The following is a 13,719-nucleotide window of genomic DNA, read 5'->3' on the forward strand; positions in this document are numbered from 1 at the left end:
CAAACGAGTGGTGGATGTTTTGCTATTTTTCACACATTTTGAAACCTATTGTTAGAGATATAAGAGCAAGTACTATTTTTAACTAAGGTATAACCTGTGAAGGGAATTCTAGGTAATAAACAATAGCATCCTTGCATGCCACACCACAGTTTGCAGTGTTCAGACATTTCTATGATCAGAAAGTTAACTTCAGAGTCAAATGACACCAGGCCCAAACTTCTGTTTCTGTCCCGTGCAGGGACTCGGGTGCTATTGGAATTTTTTCTTAAGCTAAGAGGGATACCTTCACTGGGGTGCTGATGCATACTTGTGTGTATCTGCATGACTCCCAATATCTGTACCCCAGCAAGGAGCCTGGTGCTGTTTCAATATTTTCTGAGGCAAAGAAAAAAGTCACAAGGCATCCCTACAACATCTTTCATGGAGAACAGCTTTCCTTGTAGCAATCTCATCCGCGCGCAGGGTTAGCAAGATTCAAGCATTATGCTCTAATGAGCCATACACAGTCTTCCACTCTAAGAAAGTGGTCATGAGAACTCACCCGAAATTACTCCCAAAGGTTATTTCGGATTTCTACGCAATCAGACAATATCATTACTGACATTCTTTCAGCATTCTTAAACCCTGGCTGAAAGGGCACTTCACCCACTTGATGTAAAGGGAGTCTTGAAGTTTTATTTAGATAAAACATGGGACATTCGTAGTTCGGACCAATTGTTTATTAGCTAGGGCCCGGTCCGTATAGGGTTAGCCCCTTTCCAAACAATGCATTTTTCGGTGAATAGTGTTCTGCATCCTACTGTGCTATCAAAAAACCAACAAAGCTCTATCAGCTAAACCAAAGGCACACTAGGGGTAAAACGGACACTTTAATGAGGAATGTCCCAACAGCGGAAATCTGCAAAGCAGCTACATCGAGATCCATTCACACATTTACCAAACACTACTGCTTGGACTCAGATGCTAGAGTAGATGCTCAAGTAGGACAGGCCTCCCTCAGAAATCTCTTTGCTTAAAAGGTTACTGGAGTCATTCCTCGTCTTCTCCGCCACTTTTGGTGGGGATAGGCTTGCTACTCTCTTCAGTGCTTATGACAATCAATGGAGTTCCCCTAAGAGAGAAGAAATGGTATCTTACCCGTCATCCCAGTTCTCTCTTAGGGGAATCTCCATTGAAGTAATAAGCAACCCACCCTCCATCCCGGTGGAGTTGACAGGGGTAAACCATGGGACCTACGCATCACTCATGCATCGCCTCAAAGAACTGAAGCAATGGTCACCTGCTGAGCATGATGGGATACTAGTGGTCCCTAGGTTCTTAAAGGGGCAGTCTATTTTTAACTTGCATAACAGCCTATGGGGCTACACTGTCCTGCTTCCCTTCATCTTTATACTCTAACAAAAAAGGGTTTGTGAAAGATTTATGCAATATATATATATATATATATATATATATATATATATATATATATATATATATATATATATATATATATATATATATATATATATGAACATCATGAAAATTATACCCATATTTGTTCCTTCTGGCCTTTTTTTTTATTTTTTAAGTTCAAGATTAATAATTGGGCCACTGTAGCTTGTCCTTTAGGCTGCATACTTTGTTTCTTAAGTGACTCTGCAGGCCTTCCTGAAGAATGGAGAACATCAGCACTTTAGAGGAACTTGAGAAAAAGTGCTCCGGGAACCCTGCACATGGGCAGGACTATTCATTGCTTAGGAGTATCAATGGAGATCCCCTAAGAGAGAAAAACGGTTACCACTGAGGTCTCTGTGATTTCAGACACTGCTCAAGCAGCAAGTGAATTTGACACAAGCTGTACTTACTGCAAAAAACAATTATGTTTGTTTAAAAAATAAATATAGGGATACGACTAAGGCATGACTTCTGCTGTTACCCTCTAAAGAAAAAAGTTAGTGGCTGAAAAATGCCCCTCCTTCGCTCACTATATGTTTCATCATGAAAAAGAACTCCCTCATTCTGATGCATGCTAATAGGCAAAATCACTCAGATGTAGCCATCAAAAAGTTTTGGATTTTTAATCAGGATTAAAGGAGGAGATGTATTGTAGTGGCTATGTTGTGTACTAGTGACTACGTCGCTGTCCTTAGATCGTGAAGACATTGGTTGTAATCCTGGCTTCCTACATTGGCCAAATATTGTGTGATTCCGTTCAAATATGCTTAAAGTAAAATGTTTAAATATGCATACCATTGATATATCTATACAGTGCACAATGTAGATATGTTTGAATTCACAACAACTTTAGTATTCATTTTAGTACCCACTGTTGGTCATTGTAGCTAGGTCAGTGCTCCAAAATACTAAATATATAATGACATGGCTTGACCAAATTGACAGTAACATTCCTCAAAAGTCCGTTTTTATATATATATATATATATATAATTTTTTTTTTATATATGGAAAATGTCACTTACCTAGTGTACATCTGTTCGTGGCTTGTGTAGCTGCAGATACACATGCTGTGCATTATCCTGCCATCTAGTGTTGGGCTCGGAGTGTTACAGGTTGTTTTTCTTCGAAGAAGTCTTTTCGAGTCACGAGACCGAGGGACTCCTCCCTTTCGGCTCCATTGTGCATGGGCGTCGACTCCATCTTAGATTGTTTTCCCCGCAGAGGGTGAGGTAGGAGTTGCGAATATACTAGATGTATATTAAAATAATATTTATTTACAAATTTACAATTTTCATTCAAATAATAACGGCTACAGGCTCCCGGGGAGGTGGGAGGGCGCATGTGAATCTGCAGCGTCTCATGCCACGAACGGATGTACACTAGGTAAGTGACATTTTCCGTTGGGTGGCATGTGTAGCTGCAGATACACATGCTGTGCATAGACTAATAAGCAGTAACTCCCCAAAAAGCGGTGGCTTAGCCTGTAGGAGTTGAAGTTGTCTGAAATAATGTTCTTAATACAGCCTGTCCTACTGTGGCTTGTTGTGTTGCTAACACCTCTACACAGTAATGCTTAGTGAATGTATGAGGCGTAGACCAGGTGGCTGCCTTACAAATTTCTGTCATAGGTATATTCCCCCAGAAAAGTCATTGTGGCGCCTTTTTTCCTAGTGGAATGCGCTCTTGGTGTAATAGGTAGATCTCTTTTTGCTTTAATATAGGAAGTTTGAATACATTTAACTATCCATCTGGCAATGCCTTGTTTGAATATAGGATTACCTGCATGAGGTTTTTGGAAAGCTACGAACAATTGTTTTGTTTTACTAAATTGTTTTGTTCTGTCAATGTAATACATTAGTGCTCTCTTTATATCTAATGTATGTAAGGCTCTTTCAGCTACTGAATCTGGTTGTGGAAAGAAGACTGGGAGTTCTACTGTTTGGTTTAGGTGGAATGGCAATATGACCTTTGGTAGGAACTTGGGATTTGTATGGAGAACCACTTTATGTTTATGTATTTGTATAAAGGGTTCTTGTATAGTAAATGCTTGTATTTCACTTACTCTTCTAAGAGATGTGATAGCTATTAGGAAGGCTACTTTCCAAGTTAAGTATTGCATCTCACAAGAGTGCATGGGTTCAAATGGTGGTCCCATGAATCGTGTTAACACAATTTTGAGGTTCCACGAGGGAACTGGTGGTGTTCTTGGGGGTATGATTCTTTTTAGCCCCTCCATAAATTCTTTGATGACTGGTATTCTAAAAAGTGATGTTGTATGTGTAATCTGCAGATAGGCAGATATTGCTGTGAGATGTATTTTAATTGAAGAGAATGCTAGCTTAGACTTTTGTAAGTGTATTAAGTAGCTTACAATGTCCTTTGCGGAAGCATGTAGTGGTTGAATATGATTAGTGTGGCAGTAGTAAACAAATCTTTTCCATTTGTTTGCGTAACAATGTCTTGTAGTAGGTTTTCTAGTTTGTTTAATGACCTCCATACATTCTTGTGTAAGGTTTAAGTGTCCAGATTCTAAGACTTCAGGGGCCAGATTGCTAGACTGAGCAATGCTGGATTCAGGTGTCTGATTTGTTGTTTGTGTTGAGTTAACAGGTCTGGCCTGTTTGGTAATTTTTTGTGCGGTACCACTAATAAGTCCAGCAGTGTTGTGTACCACGGTTGGCGAGCCCAGGTTGCTGCTATGAGTATTAGTTTGAGTTTCTCTTGACTTAGTTTGTTGACCAGATAAGTAATGAGTGGGAGAGGGCGAAAAGCGTAAGCAAATATCCCTGACCAACTTATCCATAGTGCATTGCCCTTGGATTGAGGATGTGGGTACCTGGATGCGAAGTTTTGGCATTTTGCGTTTTCTTTTGTTGTGAATAGGTCTATGTTTGGTGTTCCCCAGCGAAAGAAGTGATCCTGTAGGATCTGGGGATGAATTTCCCATTCGTGAGTTTGCTGGTGATCTCGAATGAGATTGTCGGCTAACTGGTTTTGAATGCCTGGGATATATTGTGCTATTAAGCGAATGTGATTGTGAATTGCCCAATGCCAAATTTTTTGTGCTAAGAGACACAGTTATGACGAGTGTGTCCCTCCTTGTTTGTTGAGATAATACATTGTTGTCATGTTGTCGGTTTTGACAAGAATGTGTTTGTGGGCTATTAGTGGTTGAAATGCTTTTAATGCTAGAAACACTGGCAACAGTTCTAAATGATTTATGTGGAGTTGTTTTTGTTGATTGTCCCATTGTCCCTGTATGCTGTGCTTGTTGAGTTGTGCTCCCCACCCCATCATGGAAGCATCTGTTGTGATCACATCTTGAGGCACTGGGTCCTGGAATGGCCGCCCTTGGTTTAAATTTATAGGGTTCCACCATTGAGGCAAGAAGTGTGTCTGGCGGTCTATCAACACTAGATCTTGGAGTTGACCCTGTGCTTGTGTCCATTGTTTTGCTAGGCACTGTTGTAAGGGCCGCATGTGTAATCTCGCGTTTGGGACAATGGCTATGCATGAAGACATCATGCCTAGAAGTTTCATTACAAACCTTACTGGGTAGTGTTGGTTTGGCTGTATGCTTGATGTTATATTTTGGAACGCTTGTACCCTTTGTGGACTTGGAGTGGCAATCGCTTTTTGTGTGTTGAGTGTTGCTCCCAAGTATTGTTGTATTTGGGATGGCTGCAGATGTGATTTCTGGTAATTTATCGAAAACCCTAGTTTGTGTAGAGTTTCTATAACGTATTGCGTGTGAAGAAGTCACTGTTGTTGAGTGTTGGTTTTTATTAGCCTGTCGTCTAAGTATGGGAATACGTGCATGTGCTGTCTCCTTATGTGAGCGGCTACTACTGCAAGGCATTTTGTAAATACTCTTGGGGCTGTTGTTATCCCGAACGGTAACACTTTGAATTGATAGTGTACGCTGTGTATTACAAACCTTAAGTATTTTCTGTGAGAAGGGTGGATGGGTATGTGAAAGTAGGCATCCTTGAGATCTAATGTTGACATGTAGTCCTCCTTTTTTAGTAAGGGAACCACGTCTTGAAGTGTTACCATGTGGAAGTGATCCGACTTGATGAAGAGATCCATTGTTCTGAGGTCTAATATAGGTCTTAAAGTGTTGTCCTTCTTTGGAATTAGGAAATATAGTGAGTAGACGCCTGTTCCTTTCTGATGGTTGGGTACTAACTCTATTGCTTGTTTTTGTAATAATGCTTGGACCTCTAGTTGTAATAGGTCTAAGTGTTGTTTGGACATATTGTGTGCCTTTGGGGGCACATCTGGCGGGTAATTTGTGAATTCTATGCAATAACCATGTTGGATAATGGCTAGGACCCATGCGTCCGTAGTTATGTGTGTGCAGTTTTGGTAGTATGCGGTAAGTCTCTCCCCCCCACTGGTGTTAAGTGTTGGGGTTTTGTGACATTGAAGTCACTGTTTGGTTTGACTTGTCTTAGGTGTCTGGAACTTTCCCCTTCCTCTTGGGAATTGTCCACCTCTATATGAGCCACAAAACCCACCTCTCTGGTATTGTCCCTGATAGGTGGGTCTGGTTTGTGAGGTGGAAGGCTCTGGTGTTTGCATTCGAAACCCCCCTCTAAATTGTGGCTTTCTAAATGTGCCTCTGCCCTGTAAGGAGTAGAGCGCGCCCATGGTTTTGGCCGTGTCCTTCATAAATTTTTCAATTGCTGTGTCCATTTCCGGCCCAAACAATTGTTCCTGGTTAAAAGGCATGTTCAACACTGCTTGTTGGATTTCTGTCTTGAATCCAGAGCTTCGTAACCATGCATGCCTGCGAATGGTTACCGCAGTGTTGACAGTTCGTGCTGCCGTGTCTGCAGAGTCTAATGCGGACCTTATTTGGTTGTTGGATATTGCTTGTCCTTCTTCCACAAACTGCTGGGCACGTTTCTGGTGTTCTTTGGGCAAGTGTTGTATAATGTGTTGCACCTCGTCCCAGTCTGCCCTGTCGTAGCGAGCAAGTAGGGCTTGTGAGTTTGCGATCCGCCATTGATTGGCTGCCTGTGCTGCCACTCGTTTGCCTGCTGCGTCAAACTTCCTACTCTCTTTGTCAGGCGGTGGAGCGTCTGACGGTTGAGAGTTTGCCCTCTTTCTTGCTGCTTCTACAACCACCGAGTCTGGTGTAAGTTGCTGTGTTATAAACACAGGGTCCGTTGGGGGAGGCTTGTATTTTTTCTCCACCCTAGGCGTCATAGCCCTTCCTTTAACTGGCTCCTGGAATACCTGTTTTGCATGTTTGAGCATGCCCGGGAGCATTGGCAGACTCTGGTAGGAAGTGTGGGTGGATGCCAAGGTGTTGAACAGAAAATCATCCTCTATTGGCTCTGAATGCATTGCTACATTGTGGAACGTAGCTGCCCTTGATAGTACCTGCGTATATGCAGTACTGTCCCTCTGGAGGTGACGGCCTTGTTGGGTAACAATCTGGGCTGTTGTCTGATCCTGGTGCATCATATAAGTCCCATGCATCAGGATCATCCTGTGTCATCCCTGTATGCGTAGGTGACTGCACTGGAGGTGTTCTTACCGGGGACAGCTATGGTGAGTGTAGTGGAGAAGGTTGTGGAGAAAACCTTGGTGGTGGGGTTTTATCTCTGGCCATCTTCGCCTTCGGCTGCATTTCTGACTCATGAAATGCCAGCTTTCTTTTGGTTTTGATTGGAGGAAGAGTTTGTATTTTTCCAGTCTCTTTCTGAATATGCAACCTCCTTTGCGTATGGTCTGGTTCCACCATACTGATTTCCTGCTCAAATCTGTGTTTTTAATGCATTTGTCTGGAAAGTCCTTGCTCTTCTGTGTAAGAGCTTCTTTTCGGCTCCGAAGCCGCTTTTTTCAGTACCGATGCTTCCAATTAAGTATTTTTCGGTTCTCACCTTGTGTGAGTCGATCTCTTGGTGTCGAGATCGTTCGGTGCCTGAATCTTGACCGGAGTCGGATGTCTTCGGCAATTCTTTGGCCTTTTTCGGTGCCGATGTTTGGTCACCTTCTTTTCGATGGGTTAAACCATGGCCTGCTGGCGGTGGCATCCCCTTGGCCTTAACGATCTTTGTGTGAGTTTTGGACGGGGCAGTTTTACTCACTGTTTTCTGCATCGTCGTGGGTCGCTCACTTTCGGATTCGTCAGAGTCCGTCCCCTGGATGGAAATTCTTTCCTCCTCCTCGACGTCGAGTTGTTCTCTCGGTGTCGACGCCATTTGTAGTCTTCTCGCTCTTCGATCAGCTAGGGTCTTTTTTTAATCGAAACACCCGACAGGCCTCACAAGTATCCTACCTGTGTTCCGGTGATAAACACAGATTACAGACCAGGTGTTGGTCTGTATAAGGTTTCTTAGGACAGAAACGGAAGGGGGTCCGGTCCATTAGTTTGTCGATGGATGCGGTCGGGCCGATCAGGCCCCGCTGAAGAGCGGAAGCCCCGAAGGGCCGCCGGAGCGCTTCTGCTATCGGTACGCTAACACTAAACCGGTACCGAGCGAGAACAATACAGTTGAATTTTCGATATTTAGCTGACTTTTCCGATTCGAAATACGGAGCGAAGAGGAACACGTCCGAACCCGATGGCGGAAAGAAAACAATCTAAGATGGAGTCGACGCCCATGCGCAATGGAGCCGAAAGGGAGGAGTCCCTTGGTCTCATGACTCGAAAAGACTTCTTCGAAGAAAAACAACTTGTAACACTCCGAGCCCAACACTAGATGGCAGGATAATGCACAGCATGTGTATCTGCAGCTACACATGCCACCGAACATATATATATATATATACACACACACACATATATATATATATCCAAACACCATAGTCTACAAATAGTTTCCATTGGAGAGGTACAGAAGCAATGGTAGAGTATGTTTTTTTAAAGATTGGGTTACACTGTAATAGGCAAAAGAATATTTTGAAACAAAGATTGGAAGCTGTGCATGTACCAGAAATAAATAAAGAAAAAATAAAAATATATCTGGTGTAATATTGCAATGTTAAAAAATTACTTTGGGAGTACAAGACATGAACACCGACTCAGCTAGTCACCTTATAATCTTTGGGAAAAGAATAGCATGTGACTCAAGGACACATCCTTACAGCACCATAAAGGATCGCAACCAAAACTGGAGGAATCCAGAAACGGTAGGCCGCTGTGGACATGTGTTGTAATTTAGAAGTTGTAATATACGATGCACGATGATACCCCATGAGGAAAACTGGATTCAATGTAGGCAAGGGCCAGACTCATAATGTAGGGAACATTTACTGTCCCTGCCAGGACAGGCATTGAGTACTATTTGGAACAAGGTGAGTGAACTGCAAGCAGGCATAAATGTAGCAGACTATAATTTTAAATGGTGGGTGGGGCAGATGCGGAGATGGGTGCCGGAATCAATAAACATGATTGTATTGAATATATTGACTTGTCTTTAATATCTATTACAAAAAGGCACTAAAACAATTGTTTTTCTTAAAAAATATAAAATAAAAAAAAAGTTGGTTCTGGTTCACAGTGTCCAGTTTTGTTAAGATTTACAAACTAAATAGTGTGCTGGTAAAAGTATTTCATATTTAGAACGTAGCTCGCCCAGAAGCCACTTGATTATTAAGCACAGCTTGCTAGATTTTTTTTAAACGTATTTCCACTAGAAAATGATAAGTCTTGTACACAGCAACCAACTCTTACCGACTTTAAACTGCTGAGCTCTCTATATGTGGCTGACATTGCCTATCTAACAGACCAGCTACAGTCTTTAAAACATCATCTGAGACTCCCAGAAACCGGACACTCGTATGCTATTCAGCACACAGTGCTACCATCTAGTCCCAAGTGATAGCCTTCCTAAATTCTCAAGCTGCTAACAGGGGTATAACAGATTCTAATTTTACTAAATTTAGGGAGATGCTGTCCAAGGTAGAGATTATAATTGATCCGAACAAATATGTTGTGCCTTCAAAGCGTTCGAGATAATTAGAAATCCACAGCAACACATTATAGGTACAATATATTTCTGCTGAGACTCAATTCCTCAAGTTTTTTCCTATTTAAATCCTAAAGATATGTTTTTCATCCAACATAATCCTCAAATAAACCTAAGAGCCGCATATGGAACGGGCCAAGTGATGGCATCATAGACCCAGTTTACCCCAATGTATAAACGTTTGTTACAAGCATGTGCTTAGATTTCCTGCAGCAAAGGATTAGACTGGAATAGCTGACTAAAGATCCTCCTGTTTATATTTCATATAACAATTTACAGGGACGTGGGTGCTCTACAAACATTACAAAAGTCAGGCACAAAATGAACAAGGGAATTTGAGGTTGAACTTACTAAGAAGTATACCCACCTTGGCTCATAGGCCCCAATAGGAATAGCTGCAAGGTCAAAAGGTCCAAATCGTTTCCCTATCTGTTCAAAGGCAGCGCAATAGCCAGTGTCTCCTGAAAAGAAGAAGCGGTTGCATGGCCCAAGGACAGACCAGCTGCCCCAAAGAGCCTTGTTGTCATCAGTTGCAGTCCTCTTGCACCAGTGTTGAGCAGGGGTAAACACAAAGGTAACTTCATCATGGCCAGGAACACAGTTCTCTTCCCACCAGTCCAGCTCAATCACATTCTCACAGCCGCACCTTTGCATCCAGTCCAGGAGGCCCAAAGGTACAAACCACCTGAGTTCCCCGCCAAAGCGCTGATTTAGGCCGACGACAGTGTTGTAATCCAAATGGTCATAGTGGTTGTGACTGATCAGGACTGCATCAAGTTTTGGAAGCTGCTCTATTGTGCATGGTGGTGCTCGATATCGCTTTGGCCCCATGAAGCTGACTGGAGAGGCCCGATGGCTGAAAACTGGGTCTGTGATTAACACTAGCTCATCCATTTCCACCAGTACTGTTGCATGCCCTAACCAAGTTACACGGATGCCACTGTCCGTCCTTCCAGCAAGCTCTGGCTGCTGAACAAAGTAAGGTTCCAACACTGGCAGTTCCTTGTCTAATTCCTAGGAAAAAATAAATAATTTTCATTATTGGTTCTTAATCCATGTTACATTTTGTGTTCAAGTCAAAACAGTACATACAATGGAACAACTGAGAAACAGACGTAAAAAAAACTGACTTACTACGCTCCAATAAGTTATTATTAAAATTGACTCCAATAGAAGGCATGTATAATGGAATTAGGAAAACCTGTTTGGTTGTTCCTTCAAGCAATAAACATGGGATCACAAGATATAAGCTATCACCCGGAATTGCATGCACCAACATGAAACACTCCAGTTTAGGCAGCATATGACACCTATTGCCCTCCCTTCTCCAGCTGCTAGTGTCCCCACTTCCATTATGGAAACCTCCCGTACTCTAGTCCCTTCAATCGAGGAATGTTCTAGACTCCACCACCCGCTTCCTTGGAGTGCTGATGCCTGAGCACCCACTCCAGCTGTAGGTGACTGCTTCTTCCAAGTGTGCTACAGTCAACCCTTCTTTCTTATTCTTGTAATAGCAGCTCAGGGAAAGATACACACTTCAGGCTTAAATATGGACACAACTGTACAATATGTTTTTGCCATCTGGCTTTTTGGGAGTTCTATTTAGTTTCCCGTCTCAGTTTCCATCTCCTTATGATGGTGAAGTTACTACATTTCTGAAAGCAATAACAAAACAGACAGCTCTGCAGCAACAGGTTATTTAGCAGGAGGTGTGTGTCAGAATGGCAAAACATTCATTAAATGCACCACAAATAATTATTTGGGCTGCCACCGCATAGACTAGACCAAAACAGCTATTATTTTCTACGTGTATCACATGGTTATGCATTTTAAAAATAATTATCCAAATAAAAAGGTTTCAGTACAGCATTCTATGCATAACGTGATCAACATTAGTGCAGAAAAGAGACCCACATGAAACAGTCTAGCTTTATCAGTGATACCATGTTTTATATCACATGGAATATACATGCTGGGATAAAATGGATTAAAGCAATACTAAACATTACATTCAATTAAACAATAATACTGGCCTAATTTCACAGCTTGATCTTCGAAAAATAAGTGATTATTTTTCCATTTGTGCACAACAGTATTTATTTATATTATAAGTGATGTGTGATGAAATCTCTGTAGTTTAATTAACCCTCCGTTAATTCCTGTTTAGGACGATGTGAATTCCTGTTCAGAAATACAAAACTACTACATAAAGTAATTGCTGAACCATAACAGCGCAGAAGCCTTGAAAAATAGAACAGGTGGTCTGGTCCTCCATTTTATAAAGTAGTCCTGGTCTCAATTATCCCTTCGACTTTTCCTGGTGGGATTTGCAATAGGAGCCATTATTTTATGGCTTAACCATAAATTGCTATTTTACCTTATCAGGCTAGGTGACAACGGTTTATAACATAACACAAAAATAAATAGGATGCAGAAGCAATACAATAGAAACACTAAGTATTCCTTTGGTTCTCTGTAGTATAAAACAGAGAAGGTAATGTTTGTAGTGTTCTCTTACGATCACTTAAACTAATGATTCAAGAAATGAAACATATAAAAACATTAACAGACTCGAACAGCACGTGAACCTCTCCACGGATAGTTATCAATTTACATGTGGATGGAGATAGTTGTGTGTCTGTTGCAAAATCTAACATCGCCTGTTCTGGGCCTGAGAAACATTATTTGCTTTACTTACTGTTTTATCGATTTAAACAACGACTGCTGTAATGTAGCTGTAGGCAAAGGATATAGATTATTCCTAGGTCCTTCGGTTTGTATATACAATGGATTAGAATTACTGTAATCCAATTAACTAACTGTTCACTCCCAGGCAGACAGAGAGCTCTCTTTTCCGCAGGCATGGGTTAAGACATTGCTGTAATACCTCCAGTGCGTCTTTTCTGTCCCTGAAGTGCCAATTTATTCTCATTAACCAAGTGCTGAACCTTAAACTAGAGTTTGATTGCTAAGCCTCTTAACCTGTTGTCCTCAAATGTGTATATATGGTGTGATGTGGGGGATCCCCGTCTTGAACAAAAGACATTCGAACATTTATCAGGCTAGAAGAATGTGTAATGCATATTCATTAATTTTAATAGGTGATTCTTAATCTGCTCCTAACTACTAAAACCTTTCTTTCAAAACATACGCTGCCACATGTTTCAAAATACATGTAAAACCACAAACTTAGCATCTAAACTAGAAGAATAACTAGAAGAATAACACAGTAACACTTGTGCTTCAAAATCCCTCTGAGATTGTATTAGGACATTTCCTTTGTGCAAACTCTCGAGCCAACCTACTTAGCTTCTGTCTTTCAGAAAGAAAGGTGTTTGTTGGAAAAGGCGACCTACAAACACCACTTGGTTTTGGCTGTCTCAGTGATGAAAGCAGCAAGCATTTACAAAAGCGGTAACGTTTAATATCTGGTATAGGCAGCCAAAGAAGGTCTAATGAAGGTCTCCTTGCTACATGTTGCTAGGTCCAAGCTATTGTTCCCTATACCTCAAACCATCATTTCATGACACAAGGGCCGAAGGCTGAGATTACACCTAGCTACACTGCTGGATTTAATCAAAAGCAACCCACGTGAAAGCAAAATCATTTTTTCTCCATTTCATTTTTATCCATATTTGACATGAAACAATAAGTATTGTTTGAAAGAATTGGTTGCTAAAGGTGTGCAAAATTGCCTTGTGCTCGGACACAGCATGAAAGAAAGTTTAATAAAATAAATTAATCTACAGCCTCTTGTCCACTATTGAGGTGTCAAACGGAGGAAGAAATATAGTTATGGGGCATTTCTTTGCCTCTTCAGCAGTGGAACCACTTTTAACCACTACCTTCAACACCACAAGAGCTCGTGGTAAGGGACTGTGTTCTCATCCCTAGGCTTAAGGGGAATTTACTCACCCAGTAGATGAGCTCTGTCAGATTATTGCAATGACGGCATGGAATAGCTGAAACATGCTCTATATCTACAGGGAATGTCGCATCGAAGAAGGAGAGGAATTGTGAGCGAATGCATTTTTATGTTGTACCTAAAGGTACTGTCAGACACTGAAAGTACGGTTAGACCCAAGTCCTAGCAAGGCTCGACATCTGAGCAGATTATGACTGGTAGACCAGCAGGTACACTAAGTGAATGGAACAAGGATGGGTATAAGAGGAACAGCAGTAGAACTGCTTGGACGTTGTTTAGTTGGCAATATCCAATATTAAGGTGACTTCTCCAACTAACTGAAGTCTGGGATCCCCCAGCGATCCTCGCTGCCATCTGTTTTTAAACATCC

At 41.6% G+C, this 13,719-nt stretch overlaps 1 protein-coding gene across 1 annotated transcript in view; it reads right to left on the reverse strand.

The window, feature by feature from the left end:
* Positions 1-13,719, reverse strand: part of NAPEPLD (N-acyl phosphatidylethanolamine phospholipase D) — an 84,435-nt gene that overhangs the window by 22,579 nt on the left and 48,137 nt on the right. Inside the window, exon 3 of the mRNA XM_069229686.1 lies at positions 9,792-10,438. Coding sequence (XP_069085787.1) covers positions 9,792-10,438 — 647 coding nt within the window. The remainder of the gene's footprint in view (positions 1-9,791; positions 10,439-13,719) is intronic.

The sequence above is a fragment of the Pleurodeles waltl genome, chromosome 4_1 (assembly GCF_031143425.1).
Source record: "Pleurodeles waltl isolate 20211129_DDA chromosome 4_1, aPleWal1.hap1.20221129, whole genome shotgun sequence".
Classification (NCBI taxonomy): Eukaryota; Metazoa; Chordata; class Amphibia; order Caudata; family Salamandridae; genus Pleurodeles; species Pleurodeles waltl.